Here is a 21,729-nt window from a genome sequence, read left to right as displayed (position 1 = left end):
GTAGATGATTTTATTATGTGAAGAGTCGCGTGACAAGTTAATTTGTGAGTTGCTTAATATTCTTTTAATAGTCGTTTTCACTCGTGACTATCTGTCTCCAGATTTTAGAGGTCAAATCTATTGAATTTTGTGATGTCGCTTCTCTGATATTACATGTTATTCTCCCATGTTTAATATAACTGAAACATGAAGTACTATGCAACATTCGAGAACAATATAAATTGAAACAAAGTAAATAGCATATGTAACATCATGAGAATTTACCACATTTACTCCCCTAAAATCACGAAATATTTTGAAACATCGAAGAATAATATTTGCAACATCAAAAAATTCAACAGATTTTTTTCTAAAAATTTATCGACAGATAAATAGCAAAACTTTATTCTTTTAATAGTCGTTTTCACCCGTGATTAGGTCCACCTATCTTTCTTGACATCTGTCACTATCAATAGCATGTAGTACAAGGGTTCATTTATTTAAAAAAACGAGGGATCATGTGCACATTCATCGGCAATGCATCAACATCTACAACATCAATTCAATTAGTTCATTAAATCCACAAATAAACATATCTTGATAGTACATCTTTGTTAAAGACACATGAGTTTAACTTAGCATCCCATCCGTTCCAAATTGTAAAGGATTTTAGATAAAACCAAATTGCAACGGATGGAGTATATAAAACTAAAACCACGTATCTTGGAATTTTCCTAGAGCGTAGATACACTTTTTTTACATCGGCACGAATATCACCTCCTTGCCCAGCATTAGGAAGACGACGGCCGGAGTGCTCATGCCGATGACGATGACGACGTAGGCCGGCCACCGTGATTCGGGCGCTATGGTGATATAGACGGCGGTCATGAGCGAGACGAGCATGGCGAGGCAGGCGATGACGGTGAGCCTGTGTCCCCACAAGAGCTGGTCGACCTTGAACCGGACGGGGTCCTGCCAAGCCCAGATGAAGCAGAAGACGACGACGATGGAGCTGCACATGGCAACGGTGTTGGAGATGATAAAGATATGGAATGCGATGTTGTTGCTGTGAACGGCGATGCCATCATCGTGGTAGCCGCCGGGAACGCTGGATGTGGCGGCGAAGGTCACAGTGGCGATGAGGGTAGCGACGAGGATGTAGGTCTCGACGATGCACTCGAAGTACTTGTCGTTGGAGGCCCTCCGGCTGGGGTATGGAGCCAGTGGCGGCAGCTGCTGCTTGCGGCACCTTTTGGACTCTTGCTGCTTGAGCTGCTTCCAGAGGTACATCTCGTAGGCGTCCATCTCGCCGGTGTGCAGCTTGATCTCGACGAGGCTGCGCGCGGTCTGGCCGTCGCGGTCGCGGACGCACAGCTCGACGCGGCGGTCGTTGAGCAGCAGCAGCGCCGACTGGACGCGGCTCATCTTGGCGGCGATGTGCAGAGGCGTGTCGCCGTTGCCGTCGACGCGGTTGAGCAGCTCGGCGGGGCGGATATGGCGGAGCAGGTACCTGAGCGCGTTCGTCTTGCCGCTGGTGACGGAGACGTGCAGGGCGTTGCGGCCATGGATGTCCACCATCTCGGCCACGTCGGGGCAGTGCCGGAGCATCGCCTTGATGACCGCCGTCGAGCCGTAGTGCGCGGCGACGTGCAGCGGGGACTGCCGCTCTCCGTTGGGCTTGTAGGCCAGCTGCGCCTGCTTGTTGAGCAGCAGCTCCACCACCTGCGAGTTGTTCTTCTGCGCCGCATAGTGCAGCGCGTTGTTGCCGTCAGAGTCGGTCAGGTCCAGCAGCCAGATGTGCTTCTCCACCATGATGTCCACGATCTCTACAGCGAAAAAACAGCTCGCGCTATAAGAATTTTGCTATCTGGATGTGCTTGTTGAAAGCAAGTGTTTTTTTCCAGCTCACTTACTGGTGTGACCGCCGAGCACGGCCTGGTGCAGAGCTGTGCCGCTGACGGCGACAGAGGGCACGTACTCCGCCTCGACCCAGGTGAAGTCGAATATCTTGCGGACGACATGGACGAGGCCCTCGCGGGCGGCCATGTGCAGCGGCGACTCCATCTGCTCGTTGAGGTCGTAGGCGCGGCCGGGGTCGGCGTCCAGCAGCGCCACCGCCACGGCGCCCCTGCGGTTCCGCACCGCCTCGTGCAGCGCGGTGTTGCCCACCTTGTTGGTCATGACCAGAGGGCTCTTCTTGTCCTGCGGCCAGGCGAGGGCGCGGCTGACGAGCAGCTCCGCCACCTCCAGCTTGCCCGCCTTGGCCGCGAGGTGCAGCGGGGTGTCGCCGTCGTCGTTCCGGGCGACGAGCAGCTCCTCGTCCTTGTCCAGGACCTCGTCGGCGAACGCGGCGTGGCCGTGCGCGGCGGCGAGGTGGAGCGCCGTGTTGAGCTGGGGCGTCGTGGAGCTGAGGATGCTGGGGTCCTCCGGATCCACCAGCTGGTTCAGCCTCGCCACTTTCCCCTGCGTCGCCGCCTTGTACAGCGCCGGATCCATGCGTCTCTCGCTGTCTGTGCCTTGCAACTACTGTTCGTACAGAGGCGCGTCTGTCTGTAGATCAATTTAAGCGCTAGATAGACAGGTGGAAAAAAGCCGCTCGGTTGGTTGACATGCATGAAAAGTTGCAACAGTGGCTAGCCTACAACTACAAGGTACCGAGAGCGACAGCGAGAGGGTAGTAGTAGTAGTAGAAGTGTACTTGCGCTTTGAACTTTCCAGCATGCTGGCCTGCTTTCGAGGCATAAAACAACTGCAGTTACTTGCAAATCAACCTTGGTATATTCCGGTTCTCTCCTCCTGCTGCCGCATCAATGGAGCAAGTTTGGTACAAGTACTTTGTCGCTTAAAGCATCGATGCCAGAGCTTATATTAGCCTTTTAACATCAACGGACATCGTACAGGAAGCATAACGACTGGACAAGGATAGAGAATAAGGGGGGCGTTTGGTTTCTCAAGCTAAAGTTTAGTCTATGTCACATCGAATATTCGGAGGCTAATTAGGAGAACTAAATATAAGTTAATTATAAAATTAATTGCACATATAGAGGCTAAACGACGGGACGAATCTATTAAGCATAATTAATCTATCATTAGCAAATATTTACTGTAGCAACCCATTATCAAATCATGGACTAATTAGGTTTAATAGATTCGTCTCGCCGTTTAGCCTCCACTTATGTAATGGGTTTTGTAAATAGTCTACGTTTAATACTTTTAATTATAATCTAAACATTCGATGTGACGGGGACTAAAGTTTAAGGGGAGGAACCAAACACCCCCTAGATCCTCTCTTAGCTCAACGTTGAGATTGACAAATCACCATAGAAGCCTTACTATCAGTCTATCAACAAACCTATTGCCTACCACTAGAAGTCTAATTACTTTTTAGCAGAAATGTAATTACAATGTTTAATTTCTGATGAACTAAGTAGAAAACAACAATCTATGAAAGATATACGCTGCGGTTTAATTTGAAGACTTCGATATTTGATTGATAAGGCAAGAGGTACGAGAAAAAGTCCAAACTACCAACTAAACATATTTTTAAATTTTTTTATTTTATTTCGCGCGGGGTTTCCCTCATTTCGAATTTGTTTTGAGCAAAATTTGGAAATAAGAATTATTCAAACAGTTGAAAAGAAAAAAAAAGTGCCAATTGGCCGGTGCGAAGGCCGAACAGCCCAGCTAGTGTTTCCGACACCTCCACATATCCGGCCCGACTCCGCCAGACCGCATTGGTAATTGGTTCGCCTTGCATGACCCAATTACCAGTGCGTGTGACGATCTCGCGCGTGGCTGTGGCTTGAGTCCACTCCGCATCGCGTCCACACGCGCTCTGGCGAGTGGCGAACATGGTGACCCACACGATTCCTGGTGGCTGGTGCTGGTTGTGATCGTGCACCGTCGCGCCGTTCCGGGTGGCGACGGGGTTCTCAGCCGCGTTCTGAAGATGGTGACCGTGCCCTGCACATGTTCCGCGCCGAGGTGACAGCGTTCTCTCCCGTTCCGTCCGTGTTCCAGAGAGCAGCCAAGAGTATGCTTGCTCAGACATCAAGGAGTCTCTGTGCAAGTAGTGATGGAAAATGAACAATAGTAGTTTGTTGTGCAAGTAGCAGTGGAAAATGAAGATCGCTGAAGATATTTAGGAGATTGTCAAAAGAAAAATTATCAGAGCAATCACGTCTCGAGCTTCAAACGGGCTATATGCTATACATTCTCATTTTTCGACATGGCCTCTGATGGAGTTCAATAAAGTTTACTCTACAATTTGACAACATTTTTATATGTTCCTACAAATATTAGCACGTGCAGCAAGCACACACGTTTGATGACGTAGTTAGAACGGCACGAAGATCACATCCCTGCCCAGCATGAGGACGACGACGGCCGGAGTGCTCACGCCGATGGCGATGACGACGTAAGCGGGCCACCGTGACGTGGGCGCCACGGTGATGTAGACCGCAGTCATGAGCGAGACGAGCATGCCGAGGCAGGCGATGATCGTGAGCCTATGGCCCCACAGGAGCTGATCGACCTTGAACCTGACGGGGTCCTGCCAGGCCCAGATGAAGCAGAAGACGACGACGATGGAGCTGCACATGGCGACGGTGTTGGAGATGACGAAGATCTTGAACGCGGTGTTGCGGCCGTGGAGCGCGATGCCCTTGGTCTGGTCGTAGCCGCCGGGCATGGTGAAGGTGGCGGCGAAGGTGACGGTGGCGATGAGCGTGGCGACGAGGATGTAGGTCTCGACGATGCGCTCGAAGTACTTGTCGTTGGAGCCCCTGCGGCTAGGGTAGGTGGCGAGCGGCGGCAACTGCTGCTTGCGGCACCGTTTGAACTCCTGGTGCTTGAGCTGCTTCCAGAGGTACATCTCGTAGGCGTCCATCTCCCCCGTGTGCAGCTTCGTTTCCACGAGGCTGCGCGCCGTCTGGCCGTCGTGGTCGCGGACGCAGGGGTCGACTCGGCGGTCGTTGAGCAGCAGCAGCGCGCAGTGGACGCGGCTCCTCTTGGCGGCGATGTGCAGCGGCGTGTCGCCGTTGGCGTCGACGCGGTTGAGCAGCTCGGCGGGACGGACGCGGCGGAGCAGGCTCCTGAGCGCGTTCGCTTTGCCGTTCTCGACGGAGGCGTGGAAGGCGTTGCGGCCGTAGCCGTCCGCCATCTCGGCCACGTCGGGGCAGTGCCGGAGCAGCGCCTTGATGGCGTCCGTCGAGCCGTAGTGCGCCGCGACGTGCAGCGGGGACATGCTCTGGTGGTTGCGCTTGTAGGCCAGCTCCGTCCGCGTCTTGAGCAGCAGCTCTACCGCGCGCTGGTGGTCCTTCTGCGCCGCGTAGTGAAGGGCGTTGTTGCCGTCGGAGTCGGTCAGCTCGATCAGCTCCGGCCGCTTCTCCAGCAGGATCTCCACGATCCCTGTACGCAATTTTATATTTTTGTGAACTCGTATTGTTGTAGGATCGATGCAATGCAACAGTTTTGTGATTTTTCAGAGTGCTTACGGTGATGAGTGCCGAGCACGGCCTGGTGCAGGGCGGTGCCGGACAGGGAGACGGAGGGCAAGAACTCCTGGCCGACCCAGGTGTAATCAACGATCTTCTGGACGACCTGAACGAGGCCCTCGCGGGCGGCCATGTGCAGCGGCGACTCCATCCGCTCGTTGAGGTCGTGGCCGCGGCTGGGATCGGCGTCGAGCAGAGCCACCGCCACGGCAGCCCTGCGGTTCCGCACCGCCTCGTGCAGCGCGGTGTTGCCCGCCTTGTTCGTCATGATCAGGGGGCTCTTCTTGTCCTGCGGCCAGGCCAGGGCGCGGTCGATGAGCAGCTGCGCCACCTCCAGCTTTCCCGCCTTCGCCGCGAGGTGCAGCGGGGTGTCGCCGTCGTCGTTCCGGGCGACGAGAAGCTCCTCGTTCTTGTCCAGGACCTCGACGGCGAACGCGGCGTGGCCGTGCTGGGCGGCGAGGTGGAGCGCTGAGTTGAGCTGGGGCGTCGTGGAGCTGAGGACGCTGGGGTCCTCCGGATCCACCAGCTGCCTCAGGCTCGCCACTTTCCCCTGCGTCGCCGCCTTGTACAGCGCCGGATCCATGCGTCTCTCGGTATCCATACCTTGCAACTACTGATGGAACAGAGAGCGTTCCTAATTCTAGCTGCAGGCTCTGCTGCCAATCTGATCTCAGTAGATCAATTTCAGGACAAGAACGACAGGTGCAAAAAAGTTGCAACAGTAGCAACAAAGGCACCGAGAGGATTAGGACGGCAGTTCCTATATGATAGAAGTATACTTGCACTTTGAACTTTCCAGCAAGCTTGGCTGCTTTGGAACATAAAAGGACTGGTTACTTGCAAATCAACCTTGGTATATTCCAGCTCTCATCCTACTGCTGCACCTGCAAGCAGGCTTAGCCCAAATGGACCAAGTTTGGTATATGTACTTTTTCTCCATTAAAGCATGATGCCATCATTTTATTAAACTTATACTTCTTTAGCCTTTAACATCAAACTTATCTTTTCGTAAGGAAAATTCCTATTAAACTTATCATTTTATTAAAGGATACGATTGTCCGTAATATATTTGTCTACCAAAGATACCAAGTGTATAACTAATTCTTAAGGAAAAGATAACACTTATCTTTTCTAATGGATTATTTATAAGCTCGTTTCCTATTGTTTTAAATTCTTGCATATATTTTGGAAACATGGTAAGTTGCCTCATTTTCAGCTATAGTAGCCTAGCTACTCACCAAGGGCTCAGTTCTCTCCTTCTCTTACCTCCATGTCACCATGTGGATAATTGATGGCATAGGTATCTTAAGCTCTACCACTAGTACTACTCCCTCCATCCTAAAATATAGCTACATTAAACATTCAAAATTTGATCTAATTAACTGAGGGCAAATTAGACCTTTTGACTTCAAAAAATTAGACCTTTCAGCTTTCTCCTTAATCTATCTGAAAATATCTAAATGTAGCTATATTACGGGATGGATGGAGTACCATTGGACAATCCTCACGGTTGAATTGTTGATTACTAGTGCTGCCATTGCCAAGCCAACTCTTGAGAGATTTGAGGAGATGAATTTCAAATCATTGAAACTACTTATGTTTAAAAATATATACTAACTGTTGGACATTTGGTGATTTCCCGTCAACTTAGAATTCATTTCAATTCAAATTTGGAAATAAGAATTATAACAATTGAAAAAAAATAAATGTCTGCCAAATGGGCCATCCAATGCACAAGTCAAATAGAGTAGGCTGGACAAAAAGCTCGATAAGATTGCTCGGTGGCTCGTTATAAATATACTCTGATTGAGCTCATTTTATTTTAAAATCAAATTTAGGTTATTTTCAATGAAAGTCAACTTCACTTCAGCTCACTAGGCTTAAGCTCATTTAGCTTGTTTGAAGTTCGGTCTCAAACGGTAGGGGATTATAATAAATAAGAATAATTTAATTTCAAAATAGCTCGGAAAAAAGTTAACTAGCTAGTTATCCAGACCTTGAGGTCAACTAGGTGAGATACTATAGAACTAGCATGCTTTGATAATTTAACTTGATAATATGTAGGTGAGATTGGAGAACTAGCAACCTAAGATACACCATAAAGATTACCGCATCTGATCAACAATCTTACGGTCAATTAGTGGAAAAGAAGGCAAAGCTGTCCATCAATTCCACACTGGCCATCTGAGAGCTCTAAGAAACAATCTATGGCTTGAGCTACGTGTTGCTAGTCGAAAGAAAGTATAATCTAAAATGGAGAACGGGTGAATTAGGCAAACTTCATCTCCCGCGCATATGTAACTTATGACTTGCACTATTTTGAATTTTTCCTTCCAGGACTTCATCTCCCCGGGGCAACGTGAGGAGCGATCCAAATGACTATATCGTCAGTTGTCACTCAATCACGAAATCATAAATAATGACCTAATGAGGTTATTTTAGGAACACTAGCCTTTTCGAGGCTAGCTTATCAGCGCCATGTTTAATTCATATATATGATTTAAGTGGCATTTATATATTGTTTTATGCAATGTAAACCAACAGTATGCTTGCCTAAAGATTAAGGAGTGGTTCATTTGGGGTTTTGATCTTTTGAATGGACACTAGTAGTTTTGTCGTGTAAGTAGCAGTGGAAACTGAAGATATTATGAGATGTTCAAAATAAAATTACATGGTCTCAAGCTTCAGAAGGCTTCTCACTTTGACATGGTCTGATGGAGGTCAATAAAATTTAATCTACAAATTAGTACATGCAGCTGGCACACTTTTGTTGACTTGTAGTGTTACAGAGGCACGAAGATCACATCCCTACCAAGCATGAAGACGACGACGGCCGGAGTGCTAGCGCCGATGGCGATGACGACGTAGGCGGGCCACCGTGATTTGGGGTGGACGGTGATGTAGACTGCAGTCATGAGCGAGACGAGCATGCCGAGACCGGCAATCATGGTGAGCCTGTGGCCCCACACGAGCTGATCGATCTTGAACTTGATGGGGTCTTTCCATGCCCAGATGAAGCAGTAGACGACGACGATGGCGCTGCACATGGCGACGGTGTTGGAGATGACGAATATCTTGAAGGCGGTGTTGTGGCCGTGGAGGGCGATGCCCGTCGTTTGGTCGTATCCGCCGGGCATGGTGAAGGTGGCGGCGAAGGTGACGGTGGCGATGAGCGTGGCGACGAGGATGTAGGTCTCGACACTGCGGTCGAAGTACTTGTGGCTGGAGGTCCTGCTGTCGCGGTTGAAGGCGAACGCCGGCATCTGCTGCTTGTGGCACCTGACGGACTCCTGGTGCTTGAGCTTCTTCCACAGGTACATCTCGTGGGCGTCCATGTCGTCGAGGCGTGCCGTACGGCCGAGGGTCTTCCTGACCTCGAGGAGGCTGCGGGCCGTGTGGCCGTCGCGGTTGAGGACGCAGGGGTCGACTTGGCGGTTTTTGAGAAGCAGCAGCGCGGACTGGACGTGGCTCATCTCCGCGGCGAGGTGGAGCGGCGTGTTGCCGTTTACGTCGACGCGGTTGAGCTCCACGGGGCGGACGCGGCGGAGCAGGGACCGGAGCGCGCTCGTCCTGCCGCCGGCGGCGGCGACGTGCAGGGCGTTGCGGCCGCAGCTGTCCACCATCTCCGCCGCGTCGGGGCAGTGCCGGAGCAGTGCCTTGATGACCTCCGTCGAGCCGTAGCGCGCCGCGACGTGCAGCGGTGACTGCCGCTCGCTGTTGGGCTTGTAAGCCAGATCATCCTGCTTGCCGAGCAACACCTCCACCGAGTGCGACTTGTTCTTCTGCGCCGCGTAGTGCAGCGCGTTGTTGCCGTTGGAGTCCGTCTGGTTCAGCAGGCTCGGGTACGTCTCCACCAGGATCTCCACGGTTCCTGCAGCGCAGCACATGATGGATTGCACGCCGATGGCTGGCACGAGACGAAGCAAGAAAGATGTATGGGTGCTAGTGCTAGCAAGCTTACGGTTGTGGCCGCCGAGCACGGCCTGGTGCAGAATCGTGCCGCCGACGGACTGGATGAAGTCGGTGGGCACCCAGGGGACCTCGACGATCTTGCAGACCACCTGGAAGAGTCCCTGGCGGGCGGCCATGCCCAGCGGCGACTCCCTCTGCTCGTTGAGGTCGTGGGCGCGCTTGGGGTCGGCGTCCAGGAGCTTGAGCGCCACGGCGGTGTTCCGGTGGAGCACGGCCTCGTGCAGCGGGTTGTTGCCCTCGCGGTTGGTCATGATGAGGGGGCTCTTGAGCAGCGTGTCGTCGGTGTTGGGGTCCTCCGGCCACGCCTGGGCGAGGACTATGATGAGCTCGGCGACCTTGAGTTTGCCGTTCTTGGCCGCCAGGTGCAGCGGGGTATCGTGGTCGGCGTTCCGGGCGATGAGGAGCTCCTCGCTGACCTTGAGCACCTCGCGGGCGAAGCTGGCGTGGCCGTACAGGGCGGCGACGTGGAGCGCCGTGTTGCCCTGGGGCGTCGTGGAGTTGAGGATCTTCACGTCGCCCACCACCAGCTGCCTCAGGCTCCGCACGTCGCCGTGCGTCGCCGCCTTGTACAAGGCGGGAAGCATGCCACCTCTCCCTTCTTCAGTCGTCGTCGTCGTCGTCGTTGAAAGTACAGGTCGAACAGGGTACGTTCCTAGCTACAGGCTCTGCTCTGCTCTTGAGTTGACATGGACATGAGAAGTTGCAGGAATGATGGCGAGGTACCGAGACGATTAGCAAAAGAACTGTCACGCGTGTGTATATATCTGCTATCATTTATTGTTCATAACAATTGAAAATGCTGAGAGTGATGGTTGGAGTTACGATTCGATGCGTAGCTTGCACTTTGGAGTTTGGACTTCGGCCAGCAGGACAACGCTTTTGTGACACATACGAGCTCCGGTTACTTGGCGAATCAGCCTTGGCACATATTCCTGCAGTGTTCTTTCTCGTGCTGCGGCAGGTGGATACGATCAAATCAACGCAAACCGATCAAGCTCGGTATCTGTACTCTGCTTCAGCTACTTCCGCATACTGTTTTTTTCTTTGAGAGGGTACCGCATACTGTTTGGTTGGCGACCAACGAGTGCGCGCGGACAGGATGGATTGTATTGGCCCATTGTTACTTGGTGCCCGTTCCACCTTTTCTCGGCCCAGCCCACCCGCACCATGCATTTGCCGTGCGCACGGCTGTGCTATTCTATTTTACTTTTCCCCCGATCTTTACCTATTATTAAAGCAAGTAACGCCTCTACCTTGGTTTTCGTACATCGTGATCATTTTGCAAAAAACCCCCTCAACTTTCAAGGAATCAACCCGCAGTTCATATTGTAAAGAGGGGAATGGCTCGGGTGGAAAAAGAAGGGAAGGGAGGGGGTTAAACGGGAAAAAGCTTATAAAACAGAGAGGGGAGGGGGATTGGGCGCACTCCGTCCGGCCGTCCGGCTCCGGACCCGGCGCCGCCCGGCAGTGGACTGGCGGGCGGCGGCTGGAGCGGGGCGCCCCGACGCTCCCCCACGCTGCCCCTGCGCGCGGCCTCAGCCGGAGCTCATCGGCTTCTGAGAAGGCGCCGTCGGGGTGCCGGATCTGGATCCGGCAGGAGCGGGCGGCGACGGTGGAGAGCAGGGAGGGGCGATGACGGTGGAGAGCAGGGAGGGGCAGCAGAAAGCAGGGAGGGGCGGAGCGGGGGAGCCGGGCGGCGGGGAGGTGCTCCGAGGTGGTGGTGGAGCAGGGGAGCCGGGCGGCGGAGCGGCCTCACGGTGGCCGGCGGAGCGGGCGACCGGCGGCCCCCTCCTTCCGAGCCGCGCCCCGCTCCGAACTCCTTCTCTCCTCGCTCGCTCTGCTTGCGTGGTTTGCTGGAGGCTGCTGTCGCTGCCACCGGGATGGCGACGCACTTCACGCCGGCGCACGCGGTGTCGCACCACCACTCGTCGTCCGCCGCCGCCGACGGCGAAGGCCACCGCACGCCTGCACGTATCCACGCCGCCGGCCTCGGCATCAGCTGCGGTGGCAGCGCAGTGCCCGCCACACCTCTCGTGGCGTCATCCCCAGCATCCTCCTCTGCGTCGTGCCCGCCCGCCCACAACCCAATCTCCGTCAGCCCAGCGTCCTTGTGGTGCAGATCCTGCAGCAGTGAGTTGGAGGACCTCAACGGTGGCCTCGTGTGGAACACCATGCTGCATCAATCGAGAGGTGCGAGATGGTGTTGGACATCCCACAGGTGCAGCAAGGTGACCAGGCGGGTGCATGGTCTTGGCCGAGGTGCGAGATGCTCACCATGTTCATGAGTGAGGAGCCCCGATAAGCTGAAGCAAGCAGACATCTTTATAACAAATGGATCTTGGGGTTTTTTGAGACAGATTTAGCGTTCTCCTCCTCCTGCTGCACTTGCAGGGAAGAAAGCTAGCTGGGTGCCTGATCTGCTCCTGGTGCTTGCCGGCAGGAAGAAGGAAGAGCTACTGGTAGGTGGTTGCTGCTGCTGTTTTGGTGGACAGAAGAACAGAGCAGAAGGTGTGCTGGTGATTCGAGCTGTTGCTTGCCCATTTATGGAGGAAGAAAAATAAAGAAGCTAGCTATTGTGGATTGCTGGCTCGGTGGAGAAAAGAAGACAGGAATGATGGTTGAATAGGGGAGCACTTCTTGCTGGATTGGGTTTGGTGAGGCCGCGTCAGCACCCAGAGATTTGTCATTTTGTTTGCTTAAAATTGTTGATGAATCCAAGGTGAACTCTCGGGATTAGTTGCCAATAACAAATGATCAGATATAAGGTAACCAAGAGATTTCATCGACGCGTCTCCACTTACCTGTTCCTCAGATTTAGAGTAAGCTACCTGCAGCTTCTGCTCAAGGTCATGCACCTTCTTCTCAAGTTCAACGCTCTTGCTTACTTTTTGTGTCAACTTATTGAACTCTGTGGTAATCTCAGCAACTTTATCCCTCTCTTCTGTGACCTGGAAAGCTCAGACGATTCAATGCAAGAGAAAAATGTTGCAAGCTAGCAAATGCACCATGCTATTTCAGCAAGTCGGTAAGTTTCAATAGTAAAAGGATGTCCTGTATTAGCCAAAACCTATAAGTATGGGTACTGCAAAATTGCAAAGCTTCATCATGGTATTATAATATTTGCTGACCTCATGTAAGATGATGGTCTCTTTACAATGGGATAATGATGCAAGGATAATGTTTACCTTCTGCTTGTAGCGCGCGTTGGCTGATTGTAACTTCTGTGCAAGAGCTTCGATTTGTTTCTCCAAGTCGTTGGCATACTGATGTTGAGCTTCCAGCTCATCCAGTGAATGAGTTTTATCCGCTTCCCATTGAACCACCCTAAAAGAAACTTGTTCCTCCTGTCGAAAGGAAAATTATCCACTTATAAAGAGTCCACTGGTATAGAAAATACTAAATTATGCAGGGTTGTGTTCGTGGGTGCTCCTGCACTCATCAGACTTTCCAGCTGGCGGTCGTCGTCGTGTGTGCTGCCAGATGTCTTCCCCGTTCATGCACTCCTTTATGGCCGGCGGCCTTCTACTTCACTGCCGTCACCTTCAGTGGCGGCATGGAGCAATCCGGTTGACTGGATCACTGGAGGCCTGGGATTGTGCTCCTTGCCCTGCTTGCTATTGCTACGGATAAGTTCGCGCGTTACTCTGCTGGGCTTGGCATTTGGCAAATTTTGAGCTTGATTCACGAGACCGTACGTTGCGTGCGCATGAGATGTTCGTGAAAATACCAAGCATGGCTACCTTGGTTGCATCGCACAGCAGGTGCTTCTAAAATTGCCATACAGACATAGTAGGCCATGAATCAATGCATGTAAAAAGTTCATGCGTTGAGACAGGGTCTGGATATTATTTATAGATAATACATGTAATATTTAAGATCTTGGATTTGGATATTATTATAGATAATACATGTAATATTTAAGATCTTCACCCGTAGACCAGTAGCAACGCACGGGCATGTTTGCTAGTTAATGAATGAATGGCTTTATCCCCTCTATTTTTTCTTCTAAGGCGCATTCCATTTCCTTGGGACAAAGCCTAGACCAATAATTGCTATATTAATATTTTATTTGTTCCATATAAAATTATAACTATAAAAATATTTTTTTAAAAGCATGAATATAACAATATTAATTTTGTATTCCCTTCATCCTGGATTATAGTCATTTTATCTTTTTAGATTTATAAATTTTTACTAAGCATCTAGACATAATTTATATGTATAATAAAATCTATAAAAGGTATACTTACAGTTTAGAACGGAGGAGTAGTTGTTATCTTAGTAAATGTTTATCGTAGCATGGTTTGCACATACTCTCTATTTCAAATAAATTATGCTCTGCGTGTACTTATTCTCATTTGTCTTTGCTATATACAACTCCAATAACGGCTTTTGTCAGCTTGGGAGGTCATGCTCCCTCAACCGCACCGTCTAGGAACGGCATCTTTCACTATTGCCTTCCAGCATCACGACTTGAACTACACGTTTCAAGCCGTGCCATTGTTTCATTCACATGTCTTGCATTGTAGGTCAATGGCATCCGGCTTCATCAGCATTTCTTATCGGTGTCGGAGGTGCGGTTCAACCATCAATAACCTACCGGACTATATAATGTTCTACATATTAACTCTTAACTTCTGTGAGCTGAAATCATGAGCAACTGTACCGAGAGTGCTGCTGTGGCGGAACCGCCCAACTTAAGCTGGTTTAAGTGCGCCTAATCGCCGTCAGAACGGCAATTATCCGAAACGCACCTAAAACAGCATAAGTTCGGTAGTCCGTCGAGTGTCCCTCGGACTCCTCGAAGGATCCACGGCGTGTCTCATAACCATGCATCGGGATAATATCCGCGATGGGATAATATCAACAAATATTACATTTTTACATACATAATTAAGAGGTACGAGTTATTACAAGACATAAGTTGAGGCAAACTTAGTGATGCAGTGTTAGACAAGTTCTAAGATTAAACATAAATAGTTCAGGAGAAGATGCGTCGATAAACTGTTTTCTAGAGTATTGTGAGACTCAGGTCAATACTCTAGGTCTTCGGGGTCTCCTCCTCGGTAGCTTCCGGTGGAGCTTCTGAAAGATAACCACAAGGGGAAAAACCCTGAGTACGGGGTACTCAGCAAGTCTTACCCGACTAACCAATATAATAGTTTTTCTTTGGAATGCATGTCAGCCTTTGGGTGTGCTTGGTTGACACAATTTTGCCGAAAAAGCTTACTACGAGTGAGGCCTTAGTTTTATCTTTTATTTTAGTTAAGTCATTACCTAACCATTCTAGATGATAACAGAAGTAAAACAATCATAGCTGTTAAATCATACAGTACTTGGCAACAGGAGATTTTATATCACATGAGTTTATACTACGATGCTTAACAGTGATCAAGTGCATTCATGACCGAGAATTGCGGCGATCCGGATCAATTTACATCCTGCAGGAGAGCACCCCGATCACCAGCATTATACGACTGTCCAGGTCGTACTAACAACCTCTCGATTAGTAAAGTCAATGATTAGGAATACAACTACCCGGACCCAGGGATGCACCCCCACATGGGACCCCACGTCTGGCCTGATCTCCATGTGAGTTTCAGGCTACACCCCTGCCAATCTCCAGCACGTCAAGCGCGGGTACGAAGCATTCCTGGTCATAGAATTTACTAATCTACTGGGCTTTACTGGTCCCATACCCAGTAAGTGATCAGATGGTTATCACTTGATCAGCGGTTAAGACACGAATTGGGCCTTAACCAGATTAATCTAGCCGACAGAACTACATCTCTAGCTTCTGTCCGTTTTCATATTCCAAACTATCCTTCATACGCAACATGTATGACTTAAGAGTTTTCCTTAAGGTTGGTAAACCAATCATGTAAGCAAGTAAGCATTTCTAGACTTGGGTAGTTTCTAAGATTTGAACAAGTGGCAAAGATGTCCTTAAATCAAGGCATGATCATACACAAGAATAGGTTTCATTCAACTCCTAGACTTAGTGCATGCGATAAACAAATAACCTATAACTAGTCACATGAAATAACGATTCCAAAATAGATAGGTATAAATGCACCGGGGCTTGCCTTGATCGTTAAAAAGATTAGTAGAAGCCGACGGATTTGCTTCACAGGGAACAAATTCAAATACTTCGTCGGACTCCAAGGGTCCTTCTGAAAATTCCCAGTAACCTTCTTCTGGTGCTTCTGGATCTACGGCACAATATATGCAGGGGTTAGAATGCAAACTTTTTAAATAACAGACTATACAACTTTCCTTCATGATAAAGTTGCAAGCCAACAAGGACTATACGACTTATCATGATAAAGTTGTAAGTCAACACACAAAATCTAAAAAGATTAACCTATGTTTTTATTTTTCTTAATTAACCCTTCCTATAACTTTTTTCTTTTAATTTTAGAAAAGTGGTAAATATTTTCTAACTTGAAAATCTAATTTCTTATGGGTTAAGAATTATTTGTGATTGATAAAGCATTATTCATATTTTATACATTTTATAAATATTAAGTATTTATTTAATTACCTCAAAAGGAAGGCATTAAATAAATACCCGAATTTTTATTATTTTCCTAGGGTGTAAAAATTTTAATGCATAAAGGAAAATAAAACAAGCCTAACAAAATTGGTTTCACTAATTTTGGACACTCCTACAAATTTCTGTGATTAAAATGGTGTAAAACGAATTTAAACGAATTATTTTGCTAAGGAAATCTAACTTTTCCCGAAATTCCCCCGGAAAAACTTTTCTTACTCACCCATGCTCTACCCTCTCTCACGAGCCACTGGACCCCACGGCGCGGACCCCACCTTCCTATTCATTTCTACCCGCCGGTTCTCCTTTTCCCCCTGACAGGCCCCCACGGGCCGATTCCTTTTCTTTTTCCCTTGGCAGCCCAGCACCGGCCCACGGCCTCTTTCTTTTCTTTCCCGCCGAACCGCGCGCGCGTTACTGGGCCTCACGACCGCGGCCCAGCAACCGGCCGCACCGCTTCGGCCTGCTCTTTCTCCCTCTCTTCTCCTACTGACACGCGGGCCCGAGCGCACAGCGCTTCTTCTACCTCCCGCCAAAACGCGTCCCCGACAGGGGGCGGCGCGGCTCGCCGGCCGGCGCCCTCCCGGCGGCGGGACCAGGCGACGACACCAACCCTAGACCTACACAACCCCGTGCGCGGCAACAGCTTCCCCGGAGATGGCCGGAACCATCCCCTCCACGGCGACGGGCGGCGACTCCCTCGGCCGGCCGTGGTTACTCGCGACAACAGCTTAACCGACTCAAACGACTGCTTCTACCCCATCCTCAGACCCTAAGGACTTGACTACGACTGCTCAAGAAGGAAGGGAGGCAGCGCAAGGTGGTTCTCACCGTGAGCGGACGGCGCGACGGCGGCGGACAGAAGCGGCGGCGAGCACGGCTATCCTGGCAAGGATGTGGGACAACGACTGGCTCGGGGTGTAGCTGGGGTGTCTGTGGAGGAGTGAGCGAGAGGAATCGACGGGAGCTGCTGGGAGGTGGTAGAATTTTGCGTGGCGGCGATACTGGTCAGAGGAGAGCGGGCGGCGGTAAAAAGGGATGGCAGTGAAACGGTGGCGCGGGAACAGTAACTATTCAAGCGATTCACCCCTCGCATGGACGACACCGTGGCCTACCCGTAGGCTTGCGTGGTGAGGAGGTGGCCTAGCTAGTTGTCCTGGCGGTCGACCGACGACGGCGGCGGCGACACGTCTGGAGCTCTGTCACCGTTCTTCTGGCGCCCGTGATCTTCAGAAGCGACTGACGGTTGATCCTCAATCCGACGGCCTCCCGTGCTTTAACACAAGCCGAAGATAATCTTAAGACCTTCATCTTTTATTTTGGCGTCGGCTTGAGATAAACATTGAATCAAAGGAATTTTGGAAAAGTTGCTCGAGCTGGTTCTGAACCCGACTGAATCAAGGATTCAGTTTCGTCAGTATCGACAGTGGTGTCGATCTCCATTGTCAATCCAATTCAGTAGCCTAAAGCTTGTTTTTCCAATCCAACTTCTACCCAAACATGTTCTACTATGTCCCAGTGTTCCATTTTGCTCATGAACAAGTATCTCTTTTGATCTAAATAGCTCTGAATTCGAGCCCCAAGTCGTTGCCTTGCTGCTGTTCAGACTTAGAAAAAAATTCAGAGTTTCAGTGAACTTGTGATTTTGTGCTAACTTTGAGCTGGAATTTGACTCCCTTCCTATTACTGATCCTGGCCAACAACACCCAAATCTTGTAGTCCAAAGTTCACACTTCAATATGGTATAGCTGTCATGGTGCACTTAGTTGAAAAATTCTCGAGAAATGAATTTTGAAAACAGACTCTATGGCTGTTTTTCTGAATTGCTGTTTTCGGACGGTGAACAGTAAACAGCAATTCCTCTTTTTCTTTTTCTTTCTCTAATTCTTTTGAAATATTTAGCACCAACTTAGCTCCAAATTTTTGATTCCTTGCTTCCAAATAATCTCATACTTGTATTCCACATGTTGGACAAATTTTTCTGAATTTTAAATTTGAAATTCAAATTTCGGTCAAAATTTGGCCGAATTTGATCTTTTTGCCATTTTTCTTTTCTTTTTCTTTTGGATTTATTTCTAAATTCCCACAGTTATTTTAATACCTGAAATGGCACGTATTACAGCCTCTCCCCCTTAACAGAATCTCGTCCCGAGATTCTCGGGGTTAAATCCTTGGTTTTTGGAATGGAAAGGAAACTGCGTCAGGTCATTTACTCTTTCTTTTTCTGTACAAGGATAGTGGGGTGGTGGTCTTTGTTCATCTGTCCCTGACGGTTTCAAATAACTCTGGATTTTTAGACTCTAGGTCTTCTGCTTTTTCCCAAGTAGCTTCGTCCGGAGTATGATTTTTCCATTGCACTTTATAAAACGTGATACTCCGAGTTCGGGTATCGCGTGTCTTTTGATCCAGAATTTTAATAGGTTTCTCTTCATATGTTAGATCCGGTTCAAGCTCAATTCCTGGATCTTCTAAAATTTCTTCTGGGACTCTTAGGCACTTCTTAAGCTGGGATACATGAAATACATCATGTATAGAAGTAAGTTGATCGGGCAATGACAGCTTATATGCCACGTGACCTTTTTGTTCCAGAATTTCATAGGGACCAATATATCTCGGGGCTAGCTTACCTTTTACTCCAAAGCGTTGTACGCCTTTCATTGGGGATACCTTTAAGTATACAAAATCTCCGGCAGAAAATTCCAAGAATCGTCTTCTTTTGTCTGAATAACTCTTTTGCCGGGACTGAGCTACTTCTAAGTGCTTGCGAATTTTCTGGACCTTTTCTTCGGTTTCCATAACCAAGTCCGATCCCAGGTGTGTCCTTTCTCCTACTCCTGACCAATTTAGAGGGGTTCGGCATCTTCGACCATACAAGGCTTCGAAAGGTGCCATCTTAATGCTAGCTTGATAGCTATTATTATAGGAGAACTCGGCTAGGGGTAAACATTCATCCCATAGCTTAGAGAAGGTAAGGACACATGCTCTTAACATGTCTTCTAAAATTTGATTGACCCTCTCTGTCTGTCCTCCAGTTTGAGGATGATAAGCAGAACTTCTAATGAGGGTAGTACCCATATCCTTTTGTAGTCGTTCCCAGAATCTAGAGACGAACTGGGAACCTCGATCGGAGATAATGGTTTTTGGCACTCCATGCAAGGATACAATTCGGGCTATATAGAGTTTGGCATATGTCGACACGTGGTAAGTAGTCTTAACTGGAATAAAGTGAGCTGACTTAGTAAGGCGGTCGACAATAACCCAGATGGAATCATACCCCTTTGAAGTAGTAGGTAATCCTACTATGAAATCCATAGAAATATCTTCCCATTTCCAGACAGGAATTTCTGAGGGTTGTAACAAACCTGCCGACTTCTGTAATATGGGTTTAACTCTTTGGCAAGTGTCACATTCTGACACGTATCTTGCAATTTCCGGTTTCATTTTGGCCCACCAAAATCTTGGTTTTAAATCTTGGTACATTTTATTGGTTCCGGGATGAATGGAGAACTTGGATGAATGTGCTCCTTTTAAGATTAACCTTCTTAGGTTCTCATCTTCCGGAACTACTATCCGGTTCCTGAAATATAGTCCTCCGTCTTCTTCTTGATTAAGTTCAGGAATCTTCCCTTCGGCCTTTCGCTGATAAAGTGCTTTAACCCATGGGTCTTCTTTTTGGGCTGCTATGATTCTTTCTTTTAGGGTATCTTGAATCATAACATTCTGGAGGGTACCTTGTTTTACTATTTCCAAACTTAGTTCTCCTATTTCTTCACACAGGGTCTTCAGGCTAGACTGGATGGTAGTGCAATGGCATTGGGCCTTTCTGCTCAAGGCGTCGGCCACCACGTTAGCTTTACCAGGATGGTAATGAATCTCTAGTTTATAGTCTTTAATCAGTTCTAGCCACCGCCTTTGCCTCATATTTAAGTCCATCTGAGTGAAGATATATTTCAAGCTCTTGTGGTCAGTAAAGATACGACATTCACTACCTAAAAGATAGTGTCGCCATATCTTTAGTGCATGCACTACGACAGCAAGCTCTAAGTCATGAGTAGGGTAATGCTCTTCATGACGCTTCAACTGACGAGAAGCATAGGCAATAACTCTGCCTTCTTGCATCAAAACACACCCAATGCTTGTTCCTGAGGCATCGCAGTATACATCAAAGGGTTTTTCTATATCAGGTTGAGCTAGCACTGGGGCTGTAGTCAATAATTTCTTCAAGATTTGGAATGAGTCTTCACACTCAGGTTTCCATTCAAATTTTGTGTCCTTCTTTAATAACTCGGTGATTGGTTTAGAAACCTTTGAGAAATTGGGAATGAATCTACGGTAATAGCCAGCCATTCCCAAGAAACTTCTTACTTCATGAACAGAAGTTGGCGATTTCCAATCCAGTATATCCTTGACTTTTCCGGGATCTACTTCAATTCCTTTTTCGGATAGTATGTGCCCAAGGAATGGAACTTTCTTTAACCAAAATTCACACTTACTAAATTTAGCATATAACTGGTGTTCCCGGAGTCTATTTAGAACAATGCGCAAGTGTTGCGCATGTTCCTCTTCATTTTTAGAAAAGACAAGGATATCGTCTATAAAGACGACCACAAATTTATCCAGTTCCGGCATGAATACTGAATTCATGAGATACATAAAATGCGCTGGGGCATTTGTCAATCCGAAAGACATAACCAAATACTCATATAGTCCATATTGGGTTGAAAAGGCTGTTTTTGGTATGTCCTCGGGTTTTATCTTAATCTGATGGTACCCTGACCGAAGGTCGATTTTTGAAAAGACCTTAGCTCCGGACAACTGGTCGAACAACAAATCAATCCGTGGCAGCGGATACTTGTTCTTAATGGTTACCGCATTCAAGGGACGGTAATCCACACATAGCCTTAATGTACCATCTTTCTTTTTAACAAAAAGAGCTGGGCAACCCCATGGTGAAGTGCTAGGTCGGACAAAACCCTTATCCAACAATTCTTGGAGTTGTGTTTTTAATTCTGCTAGCTCTTTAGGTGGCATTCGATATGGTCTTCTAGAGATAGGAGCGGTGCCTGGTTCTAACTCAATAGTGAATTCTACCGCTCTGTCAGGCGGTAGCCCAGGCAAATCTTCTGGAAATACATCTAGAAATTCATTAACCACAGGAATAGATTCTAGAGTCACTGCTCTAGTCTTTTTGACCATTTGGTCCAAACAAGGTTGAACGGGTAATTGGAGTTCGAAAGAGTAACCTTGGTCATCCTTCAGGCTAACGACCCGTGTAACCACATTAATTTGTACTTCATGTGCTTTCATCCAATTTACTCCCAAAATAACATCTATTCCTTGATCTTCCAGAATTAAAGGATAAGCTCCCACTCTATTTCCTTCTAGGTTTAAAATCACATTGCGAGCTACTTGATTGGTATTCTGTGTGGCACCAGTAGCTTGAATAGCATATTTGACATCTAAGGTATGAACTTCTAGTTGATGTTGTGTAACAAACTTTTTACTTATAAAAGTATGCGATGCACCGGAATCAAACAAAACCATAGCAGGATAATTGTTAACAAGGTACATACCTGCTAGGATTGGCTCTCCTTCTGGAATTTCTTCTACAGTCATATAGTGAGCCTGTCCTGTCTTGGTGTTGACAAACTTGCGACGGACAAACTTTTGTCCAGTGCCTTGGCCCGAGGTCTGAGCCTTTAAGTTCGCGTTTCCCCCAATTTTGGGAAA

General features: G+C 48.5%; 4 protein-coding genes across 4 annotated transcripts; 1 reads left to right on the top strand and 3 right to left on the bottom strand.

Moving 5' to 3' along the window:
* Positions 1-735: 735 nt before the first annotated feature.
* On the bottom strand, positions 736-2,476 carry LOC101768907 (ankyrin repeat-containing protein NPR4). The gene is made up of 2 exons (XM_004981805.2): positions 1,893-2,476; positions 736-1,805 (listed from the first exon to the last, which is right to left on the bottom strand). Exons 1-2 carry the CDS (start codon positions 2,473-2,475, stop codon positions 736-738), a joined length of 1,653 nt encoding a protein of 550 aa, XP_004981862.1. The 5' UTR covers position 2,476.
* Positions 2,477-4,148: 1,672 nt separating this feature from the next.
* Positions 4,149-6,229, bottom strand: LOC101768509 (ankyrin repeat-containing protein At5g02620). The gene is made up of 2 exons (XM_004981804.3): positions 5,475-6,229; positions 4,149-5,388 (listed from the first exon to the last, which is right to left on the bottom strand). Exons 1-2 carry the CDS (start codon positions 6,073-6,075, stop codon positions 4,316-4,318), a joined length of 1,674 nt encoding a protein of 557 aa, XP_004981861.1. The 5' UTR covers positions 6,076-6,229; the 3' UTR covers positions 4,149-4,315.
* A 1,869-nt stretch (positions 6,230-8,098) lies between these two features.
* LOC101768109 (protein ACCELERATED CELL DEATH 6) lies at positions 8,099-10,630 on the bottom strand. The gene is made up of 2 exons (XM_022823149.1): positions 9,436-10,630; positions 8,099-9,345 (listed from the first exon to the last, which is right to left on the bottom strand). Exons 1-2 carry the CDS (start codon positions 10,028-10,030, stop codon positions 8,258-8,260), a joined length of 1,683 nt encoding a protein of 560 aa, XP_022678884.1. The 5' UTR covers positions 10,031-10,630; the 3' UTR covers positions 8,099-8,257.
* Positions 10,631-11,261: 631 nt separating this feature from the next.
* LOC101767435 lies at positions 11,262-12,635 on the top strand. The gene is made up of 2 exons (XM_004981802.3): positions 11,262-11,705; positions 11,838-12,635. The coding sequence occupies exons 1-2, from the start codon at positions 11,327-11,329 to the stop codon at positions 12,005-12,007; spliced, it is 549 nt and encodes a 182-aa protein (XP_004981859.1). The 5' UTR covers positions 11,262-11,326; the 3' UTR covers positions 12,008-12,635.
* Positions 12,636-21,729: the final 9,094 nt, after the last annotated feature.

The sequence above is a fragment of the Setaria italica genome, chromosome IX, assembly GCF_000263155.2.
Source record: "Setaria italica strain Yugu1 chromosome IX, Setaria_italica_v2.0, whole genome shotgun sequence".
NCBI classification, from domain to species: Eukaryota; Viridiplantae; Streptophyta; class Magnoliopsida; order Poales; family Poaceae; genus Setaria; species Setaria italica.
The sequence above is the reverse complement of the archived record's forward strand: the minus strand, read 5'-3'. Positions and strand labels throughout refer to the sequence as shown.